Source organism: Phodopus roborovskii, unplaced genomic scaffold (genome assembly GCF_943737965.1).
Source record: "Phodopus roborovskii unplaced genomic scaffold, PHOROB, whole genome shotgun sequence".
Classification (NCBI taxonomy): Eukaryota; Metazoa; Chordata; class Mammalia; order Rodentia; family Cricetidae; genus Phodopus; species Phodopus roborovskii.
In genome coordinates this window covers 48,658,953-48,683,900 of record NW_026126480.1, presented here as the reverse complement: position 1 = coordinate 48,683,900, position 24,948 = coordinate 48,658,953, and the positions used below count along the sequence as shown (strand labels likewise).

The following is a 24,948-nucleotide window of genomic DNA, read 5'->3' as shown; positions in this document are numbered from 1 at the left end:
GGGGGAAAAAAAGAAAGAAAATTTAAGTGTGTGTGCACTTGCCACAAACACAACCTATCAAAAACAACTTGTGCATGTCAGTAGTTCTCTTTCCATCAGGCAGATTCCAAGGATCTTACTTGAGTCGCTGGGCTTGGCAACAAGGACCTTTAACTACCAAGTCAATTTGTCAGCCCAATAAAATATATTTTAAAGAGGCTACAGATTAATTATGATCCACTTAGGGAGGCAGGAGTCCCTAATCCACACTTAGTTGTGCCCACTAGGAGCACCAAACAGTATTCAGAAGCAGGGGGCAGGTCAGTAAGGTATTATCAGGATGCAGAGGTGTCTCAGGGTTCTAGGTTGTAAGGCGAACCCTTACAAAGCTACAACTGGTTCTAGTTTTCAGACTTTTGTGATTGCTACCCTGTCTCCACCTTATCTGAGAGTTTCCTAGGGGTTCAAAGCATAAGCAAACTTGGGTTTTAGAAAAACCTAGCAACATACAGTATTCCTTGATTTTTTATTTGGCATTGTCTCTTTGACTCGGATATGTTTGGGATATGGAAATGAACTTGCTAAAGGTGTAATTTGGATAATAATAAAAAGCTCTGAGCTAAAGGACAACATTTTGTTTTGTTTTGTTTTTTGTTTTTTGAGTCAGGGTTTCTCTGTGGCTTTGAAGGCTGTCCTGGAACTAGCTCTTATAGGCCAAGCTGGTCTAGAACTCAGAGATCCACCTGCCTCTGCCATCCTAGTGCTGGGATTAAAGGCATGCGCCACCAAAGCCTGGCTAAAGGAGACCATCTCAGTCCCTGAGAGGCTGAACCCCCACCCCAGCACTTAAGAGTGCTTCTGATTTCTCTCCAAGGACCCATATGAACACACAACCATGACACAACACTAGGTCCCCTCTAAAATGTGTCACAGTGTTTGCTTACAGTTTACACTAGCTCCAAGTATTTGTAGGTTAGGAAAATGCAGAAGCCAACTCAACAGCAAATAAAGAATCAATCAGGGAATGACAACAACACACCTGTCCCAATCAGTCCAGATGTGCTTCTTTCTCCTTAGTGTTCTCTATCTAGGTCTAGATGAGCTTGTCAGCATGGAACCCATAGATGTAAAGGGTATGTATGTTGGCTGAGAAAGTTGCAGGAACAATCGGAAATGACTATACAACTAGATTCCAGAACATAGCTGATGGTGAAAGGCAAGCCATCATGCCAGCTTACCTGCCTTCCTTTTCCGTTTTGCAGGGACACGAGGTGTCAAGGGACGCTGGTATACAGCAGTGCTCAGACCAGTGGCGACAGCCTCGATAGTTTCATCCAGCAGAGAAGACATGAGGTACCTTGGCACATGCTGCTGAATACAAAGGACAGTGCCACTCAGTGGATGACCACCCTTTACATGGATGGGACACTGAGCCGGATCATATGAGTAGATAGTATCAGTGCAGACTCCCTTTCAGATCCCTGAATATGGCTCATCAAATTGACAGAGACGTTTGACACTGGAACCACCTCCCTCCACTCCTACCAAGAATGGACAGCATGATCACAGTGGCAGTGTTTCCTGGCCATTTCTAAGAGGGAAGGTCAGGGCAAGAATGGACTAGCACATTCAACCACTATCAAGGATCAAATGTAGGTCCAGGCAGGAAGAAGGAAGGGAGCAGGTGTGAGTCAAGAGGAAAGCCCCAAATGAGGCAGGTATACAGTGATGAGGGTCTAGTAGGGAATAGGGAAGAGCCAACAGATAGAAGACAGAGCTAAGTGAGAAAGAGCAGCCCCCAACATTGTCCTGCATCCAGGGCACAAGGCAAAAGAGGAATGGCAAGCATGAGCTGAGACTCAAGTGCAAAAGTGGAGACTACAAGATAGGAGACAGTTCCCAGTCCTCCAACTGTTTTGAAACTTAAACCATGATATTACTATACTGACCATGGGAATATGACTTTATAGAAAGAACTTCTAAGCTCCCTCAGCATCCACAACAGAGGCCACAGACATCTAACATTAAGTGCCAGGAGCCAGGCATGAGGATGACAATCTCTTGTGCCTGGAAGGGGCAAAAAGCCAGCGAGTGGCCTTTTTCATACTAGAGGGTATTTCCCAAAATCACCATTCCTCCATCAAAGCTTTGAGAAGGTAGTCACACTGGTCCTGCTGACACATAGATGAAGTACAGTGTCATCAATATACTGACCTTCTCTTGCCAGGCTGATTGAATGTATACTATGCCTGGCATATGAGAATGTTATGGGCCCTTTACTATCAGCAAAACCTCTTACATCCAGTTCTCAAGCCTAGAGACCACCCTGCGTAGACCCAGCCTAGTGCCAACCACCTACCTGGACCCTTCTGGCAGAGGAGATTCGGTTCCGGTTCACAGTTGCCCTCACTCTCTCACTTTGTCGTGTCCTAGCGATGGCTCGGGTCCTGCCTACTCGAGGCCGAAGCCTGCTAGTAGTAGGCACTACATCAGCCAGAAGCAGGGAGACCTCCTCATCACTAACAGGAGCTGCATCTTAGAAGAGATTAAAAGGCTGCTGGGTCATACAGTCTACACATCACAGGCTTTCCCCAACTGAAAGCCACAAATTGACAATCTGTTAATCCCAGCGCTTATGAGGCAGAAGCAGGAGTTCAAGGCCAGCATGCTCTACAGAGCAAGTTCCAGGACAGCCAAAGCTGTCTTAAAACTCTGTCTTAGACAGACAGACAGACAGACAAACAAATAGATAGTAGCCTGCCATGGCCTCCAAAGGTTAAACTCCTCCAGCTCCTACACAGGAGTCTACAAAAAGCCCTCTCCCAGATGGAGGTTCTCCCTACATAACAAGTTCAAATTTTCTCCATGGTTTTTCTCTAAAACTGACAATAAGAAAGACCCAAGTGTTCTGCAGGAAAAAGAATAACACATTACCATGAGTGGGAGCAACACCAGGGGCTGCACACTCTGGGCAGAACCATTCATCCACAGGCACCTCCTGGAGGGGAGGGTCCAAACATTCCATGTGGTACCTATGGGAACAAGAGGTACAGTGTTAGCCCTACCTAACCTTGAACCTCAAGTCTTACAACAAAGTTGCAAAGATGGCAGGCATACAAATATACTCAGTCCATAGAGCACCCTGCCAACAACTAAACCACATTTCCACATTATGAGATGCTTAGTATATTCTGGTTTTCCAAGAGGGTATCCTAAGAAGCCCTGCACTTAGCCTCTACCTCATCATAGGCTTTTCTCTGTTCATATCCTTTGGTTCCCCCACCACCCTTCCTCAGACAGTAACTCACTATGTAGCCCTGGCTGGCCTGGAACTCACAAAGTAAACCAAGCTGGCCTTGAACTCATAGAGTATTGAGATAAAAGGTATGAGCCACCATGCCTGGCTTCAGGTTTTTTTCTTAAATTTTTTCCATTAAGCACTTTAAGCACTGAACCAATTCTCTCAAGTCCTAACCCTTTACCTTTATATAGCAGAGTACACAAGTGGCCCTGAGGTAAACACAAATACACAAGCCAGTTAAATTTTTTTTTCCTGAAATTTCAGCCCTGAATTCAGTGTGATGTAACTACCCTGTACTGACCACAAGACTGAGCCAGGAAAACCCACTTGTCTACCAACCCTACTCTACAACAGTCAGGAGTGAGACAATCACTGGGATATCACACATAGATAGGAGAGGTAGCCTATCTCCCCAGAATACATCATATACCAACACAAAGCCTGAAAAGCCACAAAGACAACTCAAGTAAATTCCATCCCAAGATCTTCTCCCATTTTCTCCTGTCTCCTTGTAAACATGGATCTTTAAATTGAGCCCTAATTCTTTAAAACTCAAAGACTAACTTATTTCATAAAATATCAAAGCACATGTGCGTCCACACACACATACCCCAAAGGATCTTTAGAAAGCCTTGTGGAAATTTTAGACTTGTGAGTTGAAAGACAGCTATGAAGATATAGAAAAGTGTAAAAGCCAACAGTATTTAGGTGTTTAGAAGTAGAACAATCACTAGTATGTGTTAATTTTAACATTTTAGATCTAACGGGACTTTAATGCTTGCACTGTGCTATCTGTTAAGTGAAATACATAAATCAATATGAGATTTACAAGTGTAACTCTTTCTAAAAAAGAATCTTAACGAAGACAGAAAAAATACCCAGAAACTCCTGGTAAAAGTTACTGCAACTAGGCAGGATGGTGGTGGTGCACGCCTTTAATCCCAGCACTTGGGGAGGCAGAGGCAGGTGGACCTCAGTGAGTTCAAGGTCAGTTTGGTCTACAGAGTGCTTACCAGTACAGCCAGAGGTATACAAAGAAACTGTCTCAGAAAACAAAATAACAAAAGAAAGTTACTACAACTAGAAACTAAAGGTTGATTTACAGAATTAACACAGGCATAATGATTCACACCTGCAGGTCCTGCAACAGAGAAAAGAACTGTTACACAGCCTGGCCCACACAGTTTAAGGTCAGTTTAAGTCCCTACCTCAAAAACAAAACAAAACAAACAACAACAGCAGCAAAAAATGAAATAAAACTTGACAAACAGAACGAATTAATAGAGCTAGTTGTGGGAGCACACCCTTGTAATCTCAGCACTAGAGAGCTAGTGTGGAAGGGGTGCTTAGTCTAATAGCTGGAGCCTGACCTGGGCAACAAAGAGGACCCTGTCTCATAAATAAAACAAGCCAGTCAAGGTGGCAGATGCTTTTAATTCCAGGACTCAAAGGCAGAGACAGGCAAGCCTGATCTATATAGCCAATCCCAGGCCAGCCATGTCTATACAGTTAGACCTTGTCTCAAAAATAAATAAATCCACAAAATAAGAGGGAAGAAGCCGTGGATGCTTGTAGGGCTCCTGAAGAGTTTAGTCAGTAAGGTAGAGACACTCAGTAAGTTGTGGGGAAACAAAGATTCAAACAAATTTTAGTAAGGAGGGAGACCAAATCTATGGGCAAGGGGAGAAGTCTGGAGCATCAACACTGGGGAAGGTGGAGGGAAGATCAATTCTACATCATCAGTACTGGGGAAGGAGGAGACCAAATCCACAGAGTATCAGCCATGAGGGCAGGCAGGCCTGAGAACTGCTATGAGGTATTTACTTTATCAACTGCATTTCCACAGGTGTGGGAGGGAACTCAGTTCCTGTGGTACATAACACACACACAAAATACTCAGCAGAGCCAGCACAAACAGCACTATGGAAGAACTCCACTGAAAACTGAGGGCAAGTTCAGAAAACAGCTCCCAGCTTCCAGCATGGATAGTAAAAACTCTCTTGCACAAACTGTGGAAATGCTATTCCTGCCCTAGGAAACATTTCAGATTTACCAGCCTCACTATTTCAGGAAGTGTATTTCTATAACTCTTTGGTTACAATTTTATAGTGGAAACAAACAAAGAAAACAAAACAAAAAAATTTCTAAACAACAGCCAAAGACCCAGCAAGTGGCCGAGGAGGCAATTCCATCTAACTCAAAGAGATCAAATAGTGAGTAAAGAACATCAGCAGGGTCCCAAAAGACAGGGCCATAAGCAAAGTAGATATTCTTGACTTTCCTGCTGTGCTGGGAGTGACAGAGTGACTTTAGGTATGTTGAAAAGGATAACAGAGAGGGCTAGAGAGATGGTTCAGCAGATAAAACCATATATTCTTCTTGTAGGGTACAAGGCTCTCACTTGAGGCAACTTACACCCATCTATAATTCCAGCTCCAGGATGATCCAATGCCTTCCACAGATACCTGCACTCACATGTACATACCTACATATAGATCATACACATAGTGAAAATAATAATAGTAGTAAAAAAGATGCAAGGATCCAGAGTAGCCAAGATAATATGGTCCCCAAAGCAACCTCTCAGCCTGCTCTCCTCTCTCCTAGGTAAACCCACCCTGTCTTTCTTTTCTTTGGTCTTGATATACTGCATAGTCTTTGAGTAGTCTCAAGGAAGTATAGATATAAGAGCTACGTGTATGAGAGGTATTTGTGTCACTGCTGATGAGTCACAGAGGCCCTACTAAGATGACTCTATACCACAGTGGAGTCCTCAGTACTCCCCTGTCCTGCTCTTCTAACCAGTTTAACAGTCTGGAAGGCAGGTGGAAGGCACCATTGCTCTTACCCAGCATCACAGCCATCACAGAGCAGAAGTCGGTCTTCACGGTCACTCCTGCCACACACCTCACAAAAGGTCGGGTCTTCCTCCTCGGCTTCCTCATCCTCACAAGCTCTAGTGTTTTCCACTGGAATCTGAAGACAGAATTGCTGATCACTGAAAGTACCCTCAGAATCTGAGTGGTCAATTTATAGGACAACACGCATCTAGAGTAAATCTATTGGTCCAAGATCTTCCTGAGCTCTATGCTGGCTGGTTTTATGTCATCTCGACTTAAGCTAACTTAAGGGAATCTCAGTTGAGAAAATACCCCTCCAGATTGGTCTATGGGCAAGCCTGGGTGGCATTTTCTTGCCAACCCACTGTAGGTAGTATCACCCACCCCTGGGCTAGTAGTGGTCCTAGGTTCTTATAAGAAAGTAGTCTGAGCAAGTCATGAGAAGCAAGCCAGTAGGCAATACCCTCCATGGCCTCTGCATGAGCTCTTGCTTCCAGGATCCTGCCCTGTTTCAGTTCCTGTCCTGACTTCCTTCAATAAATAATATGCAACAATATGAAAGTGTAAGCCTCTCCAATCTGTATTTTAGTCAAGGTGTTTTGTTGCAGTAATAGAAACCCTAACTAAGACATATGGTGACCTGCATGTGCGCTCCACTAGAGGGCAGGTAACAGAGAAAATAAAAGAGCTATATGAGGGATCAGGAGTGGTGGCACATGCCTTTAATTCCAGCACTAGGGAGGCAGAGGCCAGCCTGGTCTACACAGTGAGTTCCAAGACAGCTATGGTTAGCTACATGGAGACCCTGATTCAAAAACAAACAAACAAACAAACAAACAAGAATTACACACGATGAGGAGTCTAAGGCCTGTGATGTAAAGAACACTTCATGATACTGACTTGCCAATCTCTGCACACCAGTGCGCAAGTACCAGACATGAGTGGGGAGAGCACGTGACAACTTTAAAGCTGAAGCCACAGCAGCTCTGCAGAGACATCTCAGCAACACACCTGCCATGTAGCTCAGTGGCAGAGTGCTGACCCAGCATGTCTGGAGCCCTAAGTTCAATCACCAGGAAAGGATCACAAGGGGAAAGAACAAGAGAATTAAAAGCTCTTTTGTTATTGTTTGGGTTTTTGAGCCCAAGCCTTGGGCTTTGCTCAGGGCCAAAATGGGTGCCGGAGTTACTCCTTTTTGAGCCTAACTGAACTGACAATCTCCTCATTGAGAAAAGCAAGTCACCATTTAAGATCATGCTCCTTCCTACAAGGACACACACACAAACAGAGATAAGCAACAACTACACTTACCTTCTTTAAAATTTTACCATTAAACTGGGCTCGAATACAAATACATTTAAATATTGTTCGATCAACTGGACAGGAGTTGGCATTCTGTAAGAAATAAAGATTGCATCAGAATCCTGCAGAATCACCTTCACTCATCTTTATTGTCTTCAAAAATAATTTACTTAACCATCAACAATTTCAAGCTAAATGTTGGGACACCTGCCCATTATCCCAGCACCTGGGAAGCAGGAAGATTATGAATTTGAGGCCATTCTGATCTACAGGTTACATCTCCAAAAAAAAAAAAAAAAAAAAAAAAAAATGTTTTTAATTCCTTTTATTTGGGTGCTGAAGAGATGGTTCAGTGGTTAAGAGCACTGACTGTTCTTCCAGAGGACCTGGGTTCAATTCCCAGCACCAACATGGCAGCTCACAAGAGACCCAATACCCACACTCAGACATACATGCAGGGAAAACACCAATGGATATGAAATGAAAATAAAATTTAAAAAGTCTTTTATTAAGCAGACAGTGGTGGTGCACACCTTTAATAATCTCAGCACTTGTGAGGCAGAGGCAGGCAGATCTCTGAGTTTGAGGCCTGGTCTAGAGGGCAAGTTTCAGGACAGCCAGGGCTACACAAGAGAAATCCTGTCTCAAAAGCGCGCGCACACACGCACGCGCGCGCGCGCACACACACAAAAAGCAGAAAAACAAAAACAAATAGATAAATTGCTAACAATAATTCCTTTTATGTAGTAATCTTTACTGAAAGTCTTGGCTATGTTCCTATGATAAGATGTTAGAAATTGGTGAAGAAAACATCTTTTGAAGCCACCATGCTAACGAGAGAGAAAAGTCAGCAAGCTGGATGCATGTTCCCATATAGGTAGAATGTTGGTGAGGAGGAAAAGGAGAGGAGGAAGACCAAGCAGACAGCATTCCAGCCTGTCCACTGCTGTCCCACATCCTCTCTCAAGCCTCTATGAACTGCCCACAGGACCATGAACATCTCTAGTATATTTTCAGCATTTGTTTTCTGATATGCACACTATAAATACTTTCTACTTGTCTCTTCAGTTCAAGTTGCTTTTCCTGATGTATACGATACATGACAAAACATATCCACTAAATTCTGATAAATGTATAAATTAAAGGGCCACCCAGACGTGCCACCTCCCAGCTATGTCCTGCCACAACTGTGTGAGAATTAAGGAGTTATGTCTTCTCTAGGCAAGAGTATGCACAGACTTTTTAATGCCAATGCCATGGAGGATGAGAGAATTTCTGGGTTTACTGGCCGCCCATGTAGCTCTAGCTTTTCAGTAAAACGTCCTATCTCAAAAGGAGTAAGATGGAAATTGACAGAGCAGGATACATGGAATCCTTTATTATGTAAGTTCAGGCACACAACATGTACCTGTACATACATAAAGCCCTTGCCAGTGGGAGAAGAGACAGGCAATGCTCCTGAAAGTTCACTGTGAGGTAGGCAGCATGATGCAATTTGTCTCTTCATCACTGGCTGTCAGAACTGAGTAATAACACATAGTAATTCAGTAAATCAGTATCAACAGAGGCTGTTTCATACTATGTGAAGTTGCCTCAGGATTTGTGTCCTGATCCTCAGAAAATCCAGATGTGGCCTCTCTGGAGCTGTTACTCACAGACACATGCCCAAAGTAAGCCTTCCCAACAGTGAAGGCCTAGGACTCAGCCCTGTGTTCAGCTTTGCTGCAGAGAAGCAGGTCTAGTTATTACAGGTAGGAGTAGCCCAGTGAAAAGCAAACTCACCCTGGACCACTCAATGATGCAGTCCAAGCAGAAATAGTGGGCACAGGTCTCTGGGGTGCCCACAGCCTGGTCTCTGAATACATTGAGGCAAATGGGGCAGCTCTCTGCATCATCATCAGAATTGGGTGCACTGCTAGCTTTGAGCTTCCCTTGAGTCTCCAGTGCTGCTGTTGCCATTTCTATTCCGTCTTCGGAATCTTCAGAACCTTTGGTAAAGAGAAGTATATATATATTTGTAAGTATAGGAATGAGTGCATACTCAAAGACTGGCCTTGAGCAGACCCAAGATGTACTTAGGAAACCAGCCTCTAGCCAGAATCCCAGCTCCTCTTGGGACATGCTTCCCCATCTACCAGCAAGGCCACACTCATAAAATGACCGCTCTGAGTAGTCAAGCTTACCTGAAGCCTCTTTGACCACAGCTGCTCTGAGCTAAGGGGAAAGGGATGCTGGCTAAGTAATTATACTCAAGCCTCAGAGTAAAGACAGAGCATCTAAGAAGTTAGGTGTCAGGAGCTACCAAAGACTTCAGAGAAAACAGAGCACTTGTCTAGCAAGTGGGGCCCTGGGTTGAGGTGGGGGCATACAACATGACAAACTAATGACTAAGCCCAAGAATGTCATCTCTGAAGAACAACCCTTGCATGTTGCACAAATCTTTCAACACCGTGACAGCAAATATCTGCAATCAGATGAGACCTCCTTCTTGGGCCTCTCCTTCCTTATGAGATGTAGCCAGAAGATGCTAACTGGGAGAGTGTCTATAAAAAATGTGGTCAATTCCAGGCTAGCACCTACTGTACTGTTGGTACAGTTACTTGTTAGCATTTCCCTTGGATACTATCTTAGTTACTTTTTTTGTTTCTGTGATAAGATATCATATAGTTAACTCCTGTCCATTAGGCTGTGGCTTAGATGTGTTTTCTCTAAACACTTTTTACCTCCAGCTGTTGAAGCTCCTCGCCACCATCACCACCAATGTCACACTCTGGGCATCTATCCCTGGTTGCTACTCCACAGCTGGTTTCTACCACTAGACGATGAGCTCTGGAATACCAGGAAATTACTTTCTGGCATCTTAGTCTCCAAACTTCAGGAAAGGATGCCAGAGTCACCTAACAGTGCCTGCCATCTTTTGGCCCCTGCTCTGGCAGTATCAGCATTGTTCAGCCCTGCTGAAGACAAGACAAGCCTACCTCAATGCTGGAAACAGGTATAAGAGCCATATCTGTGACTTTAACCCAGGACAGACTTACTCTCTAATCCCCACTCAGAATTAAAACAAAACAAACACACACCTGGCCAGGCATAGTGGTAACATGCCTCTAATCCTAATTGTTAGGAGGCTGAGGTAGAAAAATTGCCAGGAATTCAAGGCTAGCTAGCTTTGGAAAACTGGGTAGTCAATATAATTACAAAGTTACTAACTCCCAATTAGTTCTACTGAAGTGAACAGAACCCCAAGTCCAATTAAACCCTTTGTGTACTATCTAGTTTTACATCAATTTACTCAAACTAGATTCATTTGAGAACGAACTTCAATTGAGAAAATGTCCTAGAGGCTGGAGAGATGGCTCAGTGGTTAAGAGCACTGGCTGCTCTTGCAGAGGACACAGTTAAGTATAAACACATGGCAGCTCATAACTGTCTGTAATTCCAGTTCCAGGGGATCTAACACCCTCACACAGACATCATGTAGGAAAAATACCAATGTGCACAAAACAAAAATAATTAAAAAAAAAAAAAAAAAAAAAAAGACAAAACGCCCCACCAGACTGTTCTATAGAAGAGACTGGGATATTTTCTCGACTGATAATGTGGGAGGGCTCAGCTCACTGTGGGCAGTGTCACTCCTAGGCTGGTTGCCTTAGGGGCTATAAGAAAGCAGAATGAACCAACTCCAGGGAACAAGCCAGTAAGCAGCACTCCTCCATGTCCTTTGTATAAGTTATTGCCTTGAGTTTCTGACCTGACAGCTTTAGATGATAGACTACAAACTATAAGAGGAAATCAACTTTTTCCTCCCCATGGTGGAGTTTTTTTTTGAGACAAGGTTTCTCTGTATTGCTTTGGAGCCTGTCCTGGAACTAGCTCTGGAGACCAAGTTGGCCTCGAACTAGCAGAAATCCTCCTGCCTCTGTCTCCCAAGTGCTGGGATTAAAGGCATGAGCTACCAAGGTGTTTTATCTCAGCAATAGAAATCCTAACAAAGGCACTTTGAGAAAGGTAGCCATAGGTAGGTGGGGCCAAGCCCTCATAGGCTGCCTATAGCCCAGGATGGCCACGAAGGTTTTTCAGAGTAGAGGTGTGCCATTCAAGCACCGTCCTTTGCAGAGTTTATAGTTACAAACTTTCACTAGAGCATTATAAGCCTTGAATTTATTTTTTTATTTATTATTTGTTTTTCAAGACAGAGTTTCTCTGTGTAGCTTTGGAACCTGTCCTGGAACTCACTCCTGTAGATCAGGCTGGCCTGGAACTCAGAGAGATCCATCTGCCTCTGCCTCCCAAGTGCTGGGATTAAAGGTGTGCGCCACCACCCAGCCTGGAATTTCTTAATAATGCTGCACAATGAGCTTGTTGAATAAGCAGAGAACGAGCCACAAGATGGGACCAACACCCTATGTCCTAAAGGAGGTCCCAGGCCACATACCCTTTGTGGCATGTTAAGTTGTCCTAAACCAGGATAATGCCAGCAGCTGGCCCTTGTAAGATGAATAGGGGCTACCAAGACCTCCCTCCTTATCCCTACATTCTACCCACAACGTCCCATATCTCATGTTCTGACTCTCCCCCGAAGAGATACCCACAGAAATCATATCACTAAACTTAACTATAAAACTAAACTATAAAACTATAAAACTAAAAACTGTGGCTGGGCAGTGGTGATGCATGCCTTTAATCCCAGCTCTCGGGAGGCAGAGGCAGGTGGATCTCTGAGTTTGTGGCCAGCCTGGTCTGCAGAGCAAGTACCAGGATAGCCAGGGCTACAAAGAGAAACCCTGTCTTGGGGCAGGGGAGCAACCACCAAAACTACAGCAGGAGTCAGTTGTTGCTCCAGTCTAGGTACAGCCAAGGTGGATAGCTGTGGATATTCTAACACAGGCTGTCTCCTCAGTAAGAAATCCAAGGCAATTGGCTCAAATGCCACTAATCTTACCGGATCTATCTTCTGGGTCTTCCTCCTCAGACAGCCCCTCTGTCTCCTCCCCATCTGTGTCATCTTCATGCTCACTGCCTGTATCATCTTCAGAGTCTCCACTGTGGCCATTGCTGCTTTCTTCTAGATCACAAGGTAAAAACCACAGGCCTGTGAGGGCATTGTCACAACCTAAGCATCAGTCACAACTGCTCTGGGAATGTACATGTAGCTATAAGGACTGACAGGCTCCCAGAGCTGGGGTGGGGAGGTTAGAGAGAGGCTTATGATGGAGAAAATGAGTCCTCAATCATTCTCAGCTACATATAAGTTAAAGGCCAGCATGAAATACATGAAACCCAACCAAAAACAAAACAAAACAAACAAACATGTAATCCCTACAGTCTGGAGATTTAGTCAGGTTGCTGTTCAAAGCCTGCCTACACTACACAGCAAGGCCCTGTTTCAAAAAACAGAGAATACAGCTCCCCCGCCCCAGACAGGGTTTTTCTGTGTTGCTTTGCAAACCAGGTTGGCCTCGAACTCATAGAGATCCGCCTGCCTCTGTCTCCCGAGTGCTGGGATTAAAGGCGTGTGCCCCCAAAGACCAGCTTTTTGTTGTTGTTGTTAAAAGTGAAAGCTGACATTTAAGCTTCCAAGAGGAGCTAGCAACCTGGAGAAAGCAGACACCCTGTCAGCAGTGGGGTGCTTACCAGCATCACTGGCCAGTTCTGAGGGGCCAACTTGTGGTGGTCCATCTGGCCCGGGGCTATGAGTCACAAGCTCATCCAAACTGTCATCATCCATGGCTGCACATTGGAGTTCAGCTCTGAAAGAGACCAGAGTCAAATAACTCCAAACTTCCTTGGCTACACAGCCCCCTGTGAAAGGTAACTTCCCTGGTGACGCAAGCATTGCCACACATGTAGACTGAGTTGTGAGACGCAACACACAGGACCCTAGCCATAAAGCCAGATGCAAACATAAAAAGTTAAAAAATATAGCTGGGCAGTGGTGGTGTACACCTTTAATCCCTGGTTTACAGAGCAAGTTCCAGGATGGCCAGGGATAAAGAGAGAAACCCTGTCTCAAAAACCAATAAATAAATAAATATATATATGTTAATATCCTCATAAAAAGACAATGACTCATTTCTAGAACCATATGCAAAACAGAATCTTAATTCCTAAAGACTAGCAACATTTCCACTTGGACATTCCTGGAGAGTCCCAATACCAAAGATGAGCCAAATGGTCATCTGAGCTGAGAGAGCAGTGCTTTTCAGCCTGAGAGCTGGTCATCACAAGGACTCCAGTGATAAGCAGACCACTTGCCTGCCACCGACAAGTGGGTATGTCACTCTTGGCCAGTGCTGGCCCTCTGGCATCTGCTCAGCTGGCTACCATCAGATTACAAAGCTCAGATGAAGTTCCTGGGGACTATGGCATTCCCAGGGCCCAGACTTAAAGGTAGAAAATGCTGGGGCTGTCCCTCTCCTGCTAGTCCTCCCTTGCAAGCCACTGTAAGGACAATGCGGAACACCTGCATAAAAGACCTCATAAATGTCACTGGACATTTACATCACCTTTCTTCTGTACCAATCTCTCAAACTTTGGTTCCACAAAGAAGAACCTAAACATGGTCTTTCCTCATCAGTGATACTCACCTCTTTTCCAGTTATTTCCAAAGGAAGCACTTTTCACAGGGAATTCATTCAAGAACTTACCAGCCTATGCTGTGGCACCATGTGCTTCCCACTAAGGCTAGTGTCCAGTCAGAGGGAAAAACGAAAGGGGGGGAGAAGCACTTTTCACAGGGAATTCATTCAAGAACTTACCAGCCTATGCTGTGGCACCATGTGCTTCCCACTAAGGCTAGTGTCCAGTCAGAGGGAAAAACGAAAGGGGGGGAAGAACCCCCCCAAACAGCATAAGGAAGCTGAAGGGTGGGGCTCCAGATCAGAGGCCTCACTTATGGTTCCTAGAGGTACTAGCTTACTTGTCTCCATCAACCTCAAGAGAATACATGGGCTGTATGCTCAAAGCTACTACAGGAGAAAAAAAAAAGTACAACCCTTCTCTATGTGACAAAGGTCAGCTCAGAGCCAGGACTGCCAAGGCCCAGTAGAAGAGTTGAAACAGTAAAGTGAGATTTTGATAAGCTATCATACTTTTATCTGATGCTTGCTAAATTTATTAAGTTGGAAAGGAGTTCTGGCCACAGACTACTGCAAAACACCATCTCTTATATAAAAAGGCAGATTGAATCACAGAGATACAGAGTATGGCTTGTCCAGGATGGTGGCCTCTTTCCTGTGGGGTGACCCAGAGCATGACTCCAGTTCTCAGAAGACAGGACCTATAACTAACTCTGTGAACCTCAGCATACAACTAACTCTAGGCTTCTCTCAGTGCTCAAAGAGCCACATGTTGCTGTTCTCACTCAACATTCTAACCAAAAGAATGAAAACCTAGGGGTCGATGGAAAGAAAGGAATGCTGAGCTACATGTCAAGCCGATCTCCAACTCAGCGGCCCAAATGACATTCACCACACACGTTACTGGTTTTTGTTGTGGAGTACTACTCGCGAAGATAGGGGCAACGCGGGTCTCATGGACTGCACAGAAGACAAAGGTTTAAAAGAGCAATGTTGGCTCTGCCACTGCAGCACTGTAACACTGACAGCTGACTTCACCTCACTGAACTCTGTAAAACCCCAACAAACAGCGGTGCCTGCTCCAGACTGATGCGAGGGCTCTTCGGACTAAGGACTATGATAACCGCGACACCAACCACAGTTTGGGCAAGTGCGGGTGGTGCTGACCCGGCCGAGGACCATCATGACATAGAACAAGGTAGCTAGGGGTCACACCTTTCTCATGCACCAGGCCAGGTTCCCGCACGACCATAGAGGTGGCCAGCACCACGCCCAGGAGCCTCCCGGCCGCACCCGGGCGTCCCGGGGCTCCGCTCGAGGCCTCGGCCGCCCTCCGGACCGACCCACGGCCAGCGCGACGTAGGCCTCGCCCGCCCCGAAGGCCTCAGACAAAGCGCACGGCCACCGTAGGTAACCCGCGCGGCCGGACGCGACGGGGATACCGGGCTAGAGCGACTACCATACGTACCCGGGAACCTCGCGCCTCCCAGACGCTCCTAGACGATCCCGCCTCTGTCCGAACGCCACCGCAACTAGGCCGGACAGCCGCCGCCGCCGCCGCGCGCTCCCCGACCCGGAAGTGCACCGACACTCTTCCGGAACTTTCCGCCCAGCCCGTTGGTGGAAACTACTGAGACCAAAACAGGGAGGAACCCGCGGCTGAGGATGTCGAGACGTCAGAACAGCCCTTTCCCCTCAAAAGAGTGACTGTCGCAGTACTACTGTCCGAGAGAAGAGACCGGTGTCTTGTAAGACATTTGCTGTCCACGCTATCACCAGTGTACTGGGCCACGCCGTGCCCTCCAACTCGGGGCAGTTGGTACGGTCCGACTCTCCATCCGCCGCCCGGATGAGTGTGAGCGGCACCAGGGCCACGCCCCCGACCGTCTCCGCCCCCGACTGTCTCGCCCGCCTTTGAGCGCCATCTTCTGGCTGCAGTGGTTAGATATTGTCGGCGGCTGCAGGAGCTCTGGAGGAAAGTTTCTGGATATCCCCTGGGGCTCCCTGTTTCCTTCCAGGAGTATGCTTCTAACTCAGGATGGATTGTGTATATACGCTCTCCTCCGTTCTTTTCAGCCGGGCAAAAGGAGGCACACTAAATCGTGAACACTGTAGAGAACTTAACTATATGGTACAGGTGATTAATAGATGGAATGGGGCTCGAGGTGCACTCGGTAGTACAACACCTTCTTGCTTAGCATGCTTAAGGCCCTAGGGAGAGGGGAGAAAGTATAGAGCACGGTAGGATTAGGGGCAGAAATACCGGGAGGACTGGCCAGTGTCAATAAATTGTTAATAGGACCATGGAGCAGAGGGGGAAATTCGAACCACAAAAATGAGACTGACCTAGAGGCTCAGAGGCACTGGGTTCCTGAACAGGTGGCAATATTGGCTCACTGGACCCCACTGTATATTTGGCGGCTCAGGACCACCTTTGGCCTTTGCTAGGAATAGAAGACAGAGATTGTGAGAAGGATGTGAATGGGCAGGGAGGAAGAGAAAAGGAAGAATATGAAGATGGGAAGATAGTCATCTGCTCAGAAGGGGGACAGCCAGGGAATCCTCAGAGAGCAGATGGTTGCCTCGGGGATAATGTGGTGGTGGGGATGACCAGCATCATCTGAATCTCATTGCTAAGGGTCCAGATCCTGCAAAAGAACTCAAGGGTGAAGGGCTGAAGAGAATAAGGAAAGTAAAAGCAAACACATATGTGGAGAAGGGACCTGGGGCAGGCATGGTGGCATACACCTTTAATCTCAGGAAGGGACAAGTGGATCTCTGTGAGTTCAAGGATAGCCTAATGTATATAGGAAGTGCCGGAACAGCCAGGGATACAGAGACCCTGTTTCAAAAAGCAAAATCAAAGACAAACAAACAAAAAACAGGATGAGAGGGAACTTAGGGCTTGGGGGTATGGATAGCTAGGAAGGTGCTTGACTGTCATACCGAAAGTCATGGTTGCATACCCAACACACACACACACACACACACACACACACACACACACAAAGAAAAAAAGAAAAAAAGAGAAAAACCAGGCATGTGCTTGTAATACACTTGGGAAGTAGAGGCAGGATTGTCAGAAATCCAAGGTTGTCCTTGGATACATAGGGAGTTCAAAAACATCCTGGGCTATGTAGCGTGAGACTCTTAACTCAAAAAAGATGGTGCTAGGATTAAGGTAGGAGCTACTGGGGCTCTGATAATATCAGTGCTATCAAGGGGCAGAGGTTGTCTGGAGAAACTATAGAGAAACTAGGAAAGACCAAACAGGGAAACTCAGTGCAGTAACTGCAGTAGATTTGGTGGGAAGGAAGAAATAAGTAGAAGTAGTTGAGAAGAGATGACTCAAATGAGTTTAAAATGTAAGAAGCTGGCTGGGGCTGGAAAGATCGCTACTGGCTGGGGCTGGAGAGATGGCTCAGTGGTTAAGAATACTTGCTGCTCTCTCAGAAGACCCAGAGTTCAATTCCCAGCATCCACATGGTGGCTTACAACCCTCTTCAACTCCAGCTCCAAGAGATTCAATGCCTCTGGTCTCTAAGGGCACCTGCACTCATGTGTATATATCCACATTACCCCCACACACAACTATACACAGCTAAAAGTAATACATAAAAAATATTGCTTCTGGCAAAGTACAAGGAAAAAAGGATGTTGTCAGAGAGGGTTCCCTTGGAACAAGTCTCCTCCTTTTTGTGGGCCATCCAGGTGTATCTGGATGGAAGGGGATCTGGCCTCAGTACGTTTGGCTATCCATTGCATAGCCTTGGGAGAACTTCTTACCCTCTTTGTGTCTTAGTGTCCTTTGCTGTAATAGGGATGTTGATCATACTTGTTGCAGAGGCCACTGTCAGGACTGGCTGGGTGAATACAGGGAGAAAGCTTCATTTGGGATCCAGCATGATAAAAAAAAGGGGGGGGGAGTTCTGGAGGCCACCCTCACTCTGAACCAAACACCTCATCCTCCCTCCCAGCTTGGCTCTCTAAATGTTTTGGTCCCTCTGTAGAAACACTGGGACCTAGTGCAGATCATCAGATATAAGAGCACCTGCAAACACCACTGAATCTCCTAGGAAGGGGTAAGACAGGCAGCCTATGAAGAACCTGGAGCTCCCTTAGACAAAAGCCTTTACCTCCTTCTGCAGCTGCCTTTGTTTGGGGGAGGCAGCTGCTAAAAAAGAAAAACTATGCAACCATAGTGAGACATAAAGAACTCTTCCTCAGCATTTTTGAGCAATACACAACCTATGCAGCCATGCCAACCCATGCTTATCATCAAGCATGGGAGAAGAGGTGTCTGCAGGGAACTGCCCATGGCCAAACTGGGCCAAACTCAGCATACATAGTACTTTTTCATTTGTTTGTTTGACACAAGGCCTCATGTAGTTTACAGCTGGCTTTAAGCTTGCTATGTAGCCAAGGCAAGCCTTGAACTCCAATCTTTTGCTTCTTCCTATAAAGTGCAGGTAACACAGGCATGCACCAACCATGACCGGCAGTAGTTCCTCTTGAAAACATAGACATCCTACCTGCTGACACATTACCCCCTGCCCTGCCTCCCAAGCCCCCTGGTGTTATGAAACTTCCCACCTGTCCCCATACACATTGACAGCCAGCATAGTGGACTGTCAAACATACCCAACCCTCATATCAATGCTATGACCTACCTATGAGTTGTCTACTGGCCACTTCTCACATCCTCCTGCTAGTGTACACATAGGAATGCAACTTGCTCACCTAGAACTGCACCAGAAGGTGCCTGCTGGGTTCTTAATATATGCTAGCGCACACTGTTCCTATCTCATCCATGAACAGACAGACATAGAAATGGCATGTATGTTCTTGGATACATAGAAGGGTGTAACTAGGCTGTGTGTTGCCACTATTCTGTCCAGTCCAAATCAGCTTCTCTCAAAGGGTTTAGCCCTTTGCCCTGTCATCTAAATACCAAGCAACACAGAGCTGGCTGAACACAGACTAGGCACTGCCTCTGCCTACTTGATCACTAGCAACAAGAATGCTGGAGAGTCAAGGGATTCCCAAAGAAAGCTGAAGCAAGAGCAGTACAGAATGTGATTTGGGTAAGAACAAGGAATTTGGAACTCCCAGAACTGATGAATAGACAAGGAGCTGCCTCCTCAGACCAGGTAGGACAATTGTGTTATCTGACTACAAATTGGGTGGCTAAAAGAAACAGAATTTATTCTTTCATAGTTCTGGGTGCCAGATGTCAGAGTTCAAGCCAGGCCAGGGTCTTGCTTTCTGTATAAGTATGGGGAGAATCGTTATTACTGCCTTTCTCAGTTGGGGGCACCAGGCTTCCCTTGGCTTTGGTATCATTATACTTCCTCCTGGACCTTTCCTTTGTATCTGTGTTCAACTGTCATGTATAAGGACACTGTCATTGGATTTAGGGCATCCCTGTTAACTCATAATAGTCTCAAAAATCCATTCTTGGCTTAGCATACTGGAGTATATTTTGTGTATATGTGTTTTGCCTTCAAGTTTGTTTACCACATGCATGTACCACAGAAGCCAGAAGAGAGTATTGCATCTCCTAGACTTGGAGTTACAGACAAGTCTGAGCCACTGTGTGAGTGCTGGAATTAAACCCAGGTCCTCTGGAAGAGGAGCAAGTGCTTTCAACCACTGAGCCTCCTCTCTGGTCCCTGATACACACTTAATTCCCAGCAGTTGGGAGTCAAAGGCAAGTGGATCTTTGTGAGTTTGATGACAGATAGTCTACATGGTGAGTTCCAGGCCAGCAAGGTACAATGAGAGCCTGTCTAAAAAATAAGGAAAAAAATCTTTCTCTCAACTATCTACAAAGATACCCCCCAACACACACACTTCTTTTTCAAAGTCACAATTATAGGTCATAAATAATAGGATTTGGACAGATATTTTGGATGGTATCATACACCCACCACAAAGGACGATAAGGAATGCATTTCAGATGGAAAGTTCTGAGGCACATGTGGGAAACATCCTGGCAAAGCCAGGAAGGAACCAAGCTTCTCCCTGTCTCTCCCTAGTCCCTGACATCTGTCCTCTGGACCTAAGTCTTGCTCTCAAGACAGGAACCTTCTCAGGATTCCCAATAACTATTAGGAATTCTTTCAGGATCCAGATGGTCCAATCCTTTATCTCCCCCCCCCACAAACACCAAGGCTGGCTTGATGCTTGCACCATATCCTCATATCCTACTGCTTCTGCCTCTAATCAAGGTTACAGAGGTATAGTCTTTGCTGGGCTAACAGGGGTGCATCACCACATTCAGCTTGATCCTTCAATTTCTGATCCTCTGTGGAAACTGAGTCAGCTCCTGGCTTCTCTGTGCTACATATCACTAGATAATGCACAAGATTCTACATTTGGATTTGTTCCCTGACCCAGCCCTTGAGGTCTGCGCTGGGTCAGATACCTCCCTGATAATGCCTCAGTCCTTAAATGCCTAGGCTGGGTTTCTGGCAGCTGGCAGGCTCCAGCCCAGATTGTATGAGATTCAGGATACAGAGAGGCCAAAGAAACAGAAAGGACCAAAGCAGGGCAAAGGGTTGAAGAACAGGAGGCTGAGATGAGGAGACTGGCCCCTGAACCAAGGATCAGAATATATGTGATGGACAAAGGCGCCCTCTGGAGTTACCTAGAGCAAGGAAAATCTGTTCCCTTGGGAGGATATCCCTGAGGATGGTGTGGAAGACTGGTTGGGGTAGATAGGAAAGCAGAAAAAGAATCTCCGCCTCAGAAGAAAAAGAATGGCTGCCGCATCTTCTTGAGTAATTAAGAGCTTTTAAATGCCCCATGTTTCCCAGCAGGAACAACCTGGGCGAGGGAGGTGTGTAAGGGAGGGAAGTAAGTCTCTGTTGGCCACACCCCCCCATCCCATGCCTTTGATTCTCCTCCTAGGAGTCCCATAACTGGCCCTGCTTATCCAAGGAAGGTGACAGTTGCCCTAGCAAACACTCCCGCCTATTTCTCAAAGCATAGGGGCAAGCCTTCTGAGGGGCACAGCATTCCACAGGATTCTCCTTCCAGAGTTGGTCACGGCAAAGGCAAGTCAGACAAACAGCCCCCTCCTCATAGCCAGACGAACCCACATATCTTTGAGGATCCACAGGCGCTGGAGAAAGGAAGGGGCGTACGTGCCTCCCGAAGGTATGCTGCCCCTGGCCATCCAGGCACTCGTGGGTCACTGCCAGGACTACGTGCGCCTGGAGTGTTTTGAGTTCCCCAAGAGGGGCGGTCTTTAGACTGGGCGGGGGATAATCGGTCCGCCCTAACATCAGGCTGGGAGGTGGGGCAGCTTCTTTGCCTCAAAGGTCCCGCCTTGTCCAGCTGTCTCCTCGCGCTTAGCTGGCGAAGCACTCCACTGTGAGGCGGAGGTCCCAACTCCAGGGCCAGAAGCCGTGAGCCCGGACGGTACCACCGCTCAAGGGAAAGGGGACATGCCTTGGACTGTACCAACGGTCAGCCACCGTCCGGCGAGGTTGTCCCGCAAGCCACGCCCAGCAGGTGGCGGCCCCTCCCCAAGCCGACGTGCAGAAAGGAACGCGCCGGCCTCGCCCGCGAAGGGTTGCGCGGCGGCAGGCGGGGCGTGCTGCCTCCCCCTTGTGCTCACTGGCTGCAGTCCTGCAGGGTGGGCCCTACTCGACCTGCCATTGGCTGCGGGACATAAATTTGCATACGGGGCGGGGTAACTGGGCCCGATTGGGGCCAGCCTTGGGTGTGAGAGTGGTCACAGCCGCCACTGAAGTTGATTCAAGAGCTGGCGATGGCCCCGTGCCTGGCTCACAGGTGAAACAAGAGGGTTACAAGGTTGGCGGATGGGGCAGCATCTTCGAGGCTGCCCCTCTCAGGGGGCTATGGGGATTGGGCAGGACAAGAGAGGAGTGGCTCTGTTGTCTAAGTTGGAGGGGACGGGGGCGGGGACGTCGAGGGCGACCCCTCCACTTGCCTGCCAGCCAGGGCAGTCCTTCCAGGCTCAGGACAGCCACTGCCCACCGCACACTGCGTTGCTCCAGACCCACTGTGCGTGTGACAGCGGCTGATCTGTCCCTGGGCAGCGCGAATTCCTGGCCCTTCAGTGACCCAGGTCGGCAGCAGGCGCCACTGTGGGGAGGAGAGGTGGGGTAGCAGGCCACTAGGAGAGGATTGTACCTACAGACAGGCCTGCATGTGGAATCCCAGCTAAGATAGGTTGGGCTGGGGTTAAACTGGGGGCTTCTCTGCCCTTCATTTGTGGGACTGAGGTTGGGTCAGGTATCCTCTTGGAGGAAACTTTCTTCTTATGTGTATTAGGGTTCGAGGCTGTGCAGTCCCTAGAACAGCCACTGTCGAAGTCATTCAAGGCATCTCTGGGCAGGCACAGGTGTGAACTTCACCTAATCCTACAAGACCCACCTCCCAAGAGCCACCTCTGGACAAGTCTTGAGTGCTCCTGCCTGTTTCTGCCACTTCAGCGATGAGGGGAGTCAGTACCACGGATCTCTTTGTGGACTCTAGGACAAGCCTCCCCCATGGACACTCCTGCTAAGTGTTCTCAAGTCCATCTGAAAGTGGAAAAGGATATCCAGGAAAGCTACAGGCTACAGGGCTAGGCCATTTGTAGCAGGTCTGATCCCTGGAGATGGAGGGGCTTAGTCCAGACCTCTCCAGACTGACACTAGCCTCTGAAGGGGGTCCTATTTTGTCACCACAGTGTTATCAAACTCAGAGTGTTCTGCAGATGAGGGGAGGTTTGTGTGGCTTCTGGGTTGAGAAACTTCAAAGCTGACTCTCATTGCTGGACAGCTACTTACTGGGGAGAGTCTCTGAACTAGGCTTTTATCCGCCTCTGTACTGTAAATGGGCAAGGCCACTGAGACTGGAGACCCAGCAGAGTTTAGCCCTGACTTCTGGTTGGATTGCTCAGATAAGGAGACTGCCTACCCCACACTGATAGCTGATAAGGTCCTAACTTCACTCATGTAGGATGGCTCACTTGGCCAGGTCTTGCCCTGTCAGGGACCAGACATTTGTGGGCGGGCAGCTTGTCTGTTCCTCACTTCGACATACCTCACACTATTGTTTCCAAAGTAAAGTTGCAAGTTCCAAAATAAACTTTCCATTAACTCAAGAGTTATGTTTGGTGGTTCAAAGCACTCTAGCAACTGTTTGGAGTATGGGAGTCTGTCCACTTGAAACAGTCACCGAGAAGGGAATCTCTACCAGCCTTCCCCCTCAAAGCACAGTGGCCACCTGAAGGAGGCTTGGTAGCTTCTTTAGTGCCACTGGCAACAGCGTACTACAGACTGGACCTGGCCTAGGCAGGGGCTTCAGGAGAAACAGGTGCTCCTCAGGACACAGGGAACATGTGAAAGACTCAAATGAAGAGGCTGTAGCTTACCCGTCTAGCTTCCTGTGTGAAGTGGTCTCTGGGTAGGACCTGGCACCACAGCCACTGGACTATGTGCTTACACTGGGAGATGAACCATGATAAGCTTAGGACCAGTGCCAAGAGGTCTATTCAACTCTCCTGAGTGTGGGTAAGGCTTTAAGTGAGGGGGGAGCAGGTCCCTCAGACCACCTTCTCACCAAAGACACAGCCCTAGTGGCTTTTGCATTCTAGGATCCACTCTATGTGACCTTTTGCTTGGCCCTGCCTGCCTGGGGCCACAGGTCAGGCAGGTCTAGGCTGTAGCAGGCTTAGGCTGGAATGCAGGCAGGAATAGTCTGCTGGAAGTTCTGGCCTACTGGCACCAATCAGGAACCTCCCTCCCTCTGTTGCCTGGTGCCTGGCCTCTCCTTCTCCGTTTCCTCCTTCAGGCAAGAATATGGTCTGTTCTGCAGTGGTGGTGCACACCTTTAATCCCAGCACTTGGAAAGCAGAGGCAGGCAGATCTCTGAGTTTAAGGCCAGCCTGGTCTATAGAGTGAGTTATGGGACAGCCAATGCTATATACAAAGAAACCCTGTCTTCAAAAACAAAACAAAACAAAAGAATATGGTCTTCCTTGTTCCTCCAGCACAGGATTTCCATGTCCCCTTTCAGTCTGACTCAGAAAAAATAGGGCACACTAAACCTAGCTCAGGAGAGAGCAGGAAAGAAAGCTGAGCCCATTCCAATGTCCTCTTAATATGGTATAAACACTCTCATTATCTGCTGGGCAGTGGTGGCCCACACCTTTACCCCCAGTACCCGGAAGGCAGGCGGATTTCTGTGAGTTCGAGGCCAGCCTGGTCTACAAAGTGAGTTCCAGCACAGCCAGGGCTGTTACACAGAGAAACCCTGCCTCAAAAACAACCAAAGACCTTCATAATCTCCCAATTCTACCCAGAGTGCTTGTCCTCATAAAGATTTCCAGCCCCAGGAGCTCAGAACATGTGGCCTACCTGCATAACCAGGATTTTAGAAGTGATCACTATCTGCTCAAGAGCCAGAATAGTAGCTGGGCTGGGCTGTGAAAACATCCTGGCCCCAATGTCAAAGCTGGAGGCTCATCAACAGGCTTCACACCTACCCTAGGAGGAGAGGGACAGCCCCTACCATTCAATGCCCATACCTACCTTGGGGCTGGCAAAGACTTCTAGGGAAAACTCCCTGGGCCTGGCCAACCCAGAAGTCACAGACTTGACCCAGGAGTCCAGGACTCGCCCCCACAAGTTCTCAGCAAACCTGACGGGCGGGTCTAGCTTGTCCTGACATCCTCAGTTCCTGCTGCTGGTAGCACACAGGCCAAACAAGGAAAGCCAGGGAAGAAGGGTTGAGCTGCCAGGCCTCACCAGGCTAGGGATTGGTTACAAATAAATATACTCCTAGGAATGTCAGAACATGGGCCCTGGGACCCTATTGAATACTGGCCTCTAAAAACACTTTCTCAGGAATCCAGCAGTAGATGCCGTGTGGATCTCAAGTTCTAAACTGCAGACACTGCTCGGTGGTACAACTTCAGAACATACTTAAG

General features: G+C 47.3%; 1 protein-coding gene across 5 annotated transcripts in view; it reads right to left on the bottom strand.

Moving 5' to 3' along the window:
* Positions 1-15,719, bottom strand: part of Phrf1 (PHD and ring finger domains 1) — a 28,084-nt gene extending 12,365 nt beyond the window's left edge. Inside the window, exons 1-9 of one of the 5 annotated variants that reach the window (XM_051193358.1) lie at positions 15,469-15,719; positions 13,057-13,172; positions 12,365-12,484; positions 9,205-9,410; positions 7,432-7,515; positions 6,129-6,256; positions 2,914-3,011; positions 2,339-2,514; positions 1,218-1,347 (exon numbers count right to left, since the gene is read on the bottom strand). In XM_051193358.1, the coding sequence (XP_051049315.1) occupies positions 1,218-1,347; positions 2,339-2,514; positions 2,914-3,011; positions 6,129-6,256; positions 7,432-7,515; positions 9,205-9,410; positions 12,365-12,484; positions 13,057-13,150 (1,036 nt within the window). In that variant the 5' untranslated portion in view covers positions 13,151-13,172; positions 15,469-15,719. Of the gene's footprint in view, positions 1-1,217; positions 1,348-2,338; positions 2,515-2,913; positions 3,012-6,128; positions 6,257-7,431; positions 7,516-9,204; positions 9,411-12,364; positions 12,488-13,056; positions 13,173-15,468 lie in introns of all 5 variants that reach the window. The other 4 variants (XM_051193356.1, XM_051193355.1, XM_051193354.1 and 1 more) reach the window with 4 other exon arrangements.
* Between the last annotated feature and the right edge of the window lie 9,229 nt (positions 15,720-24,948).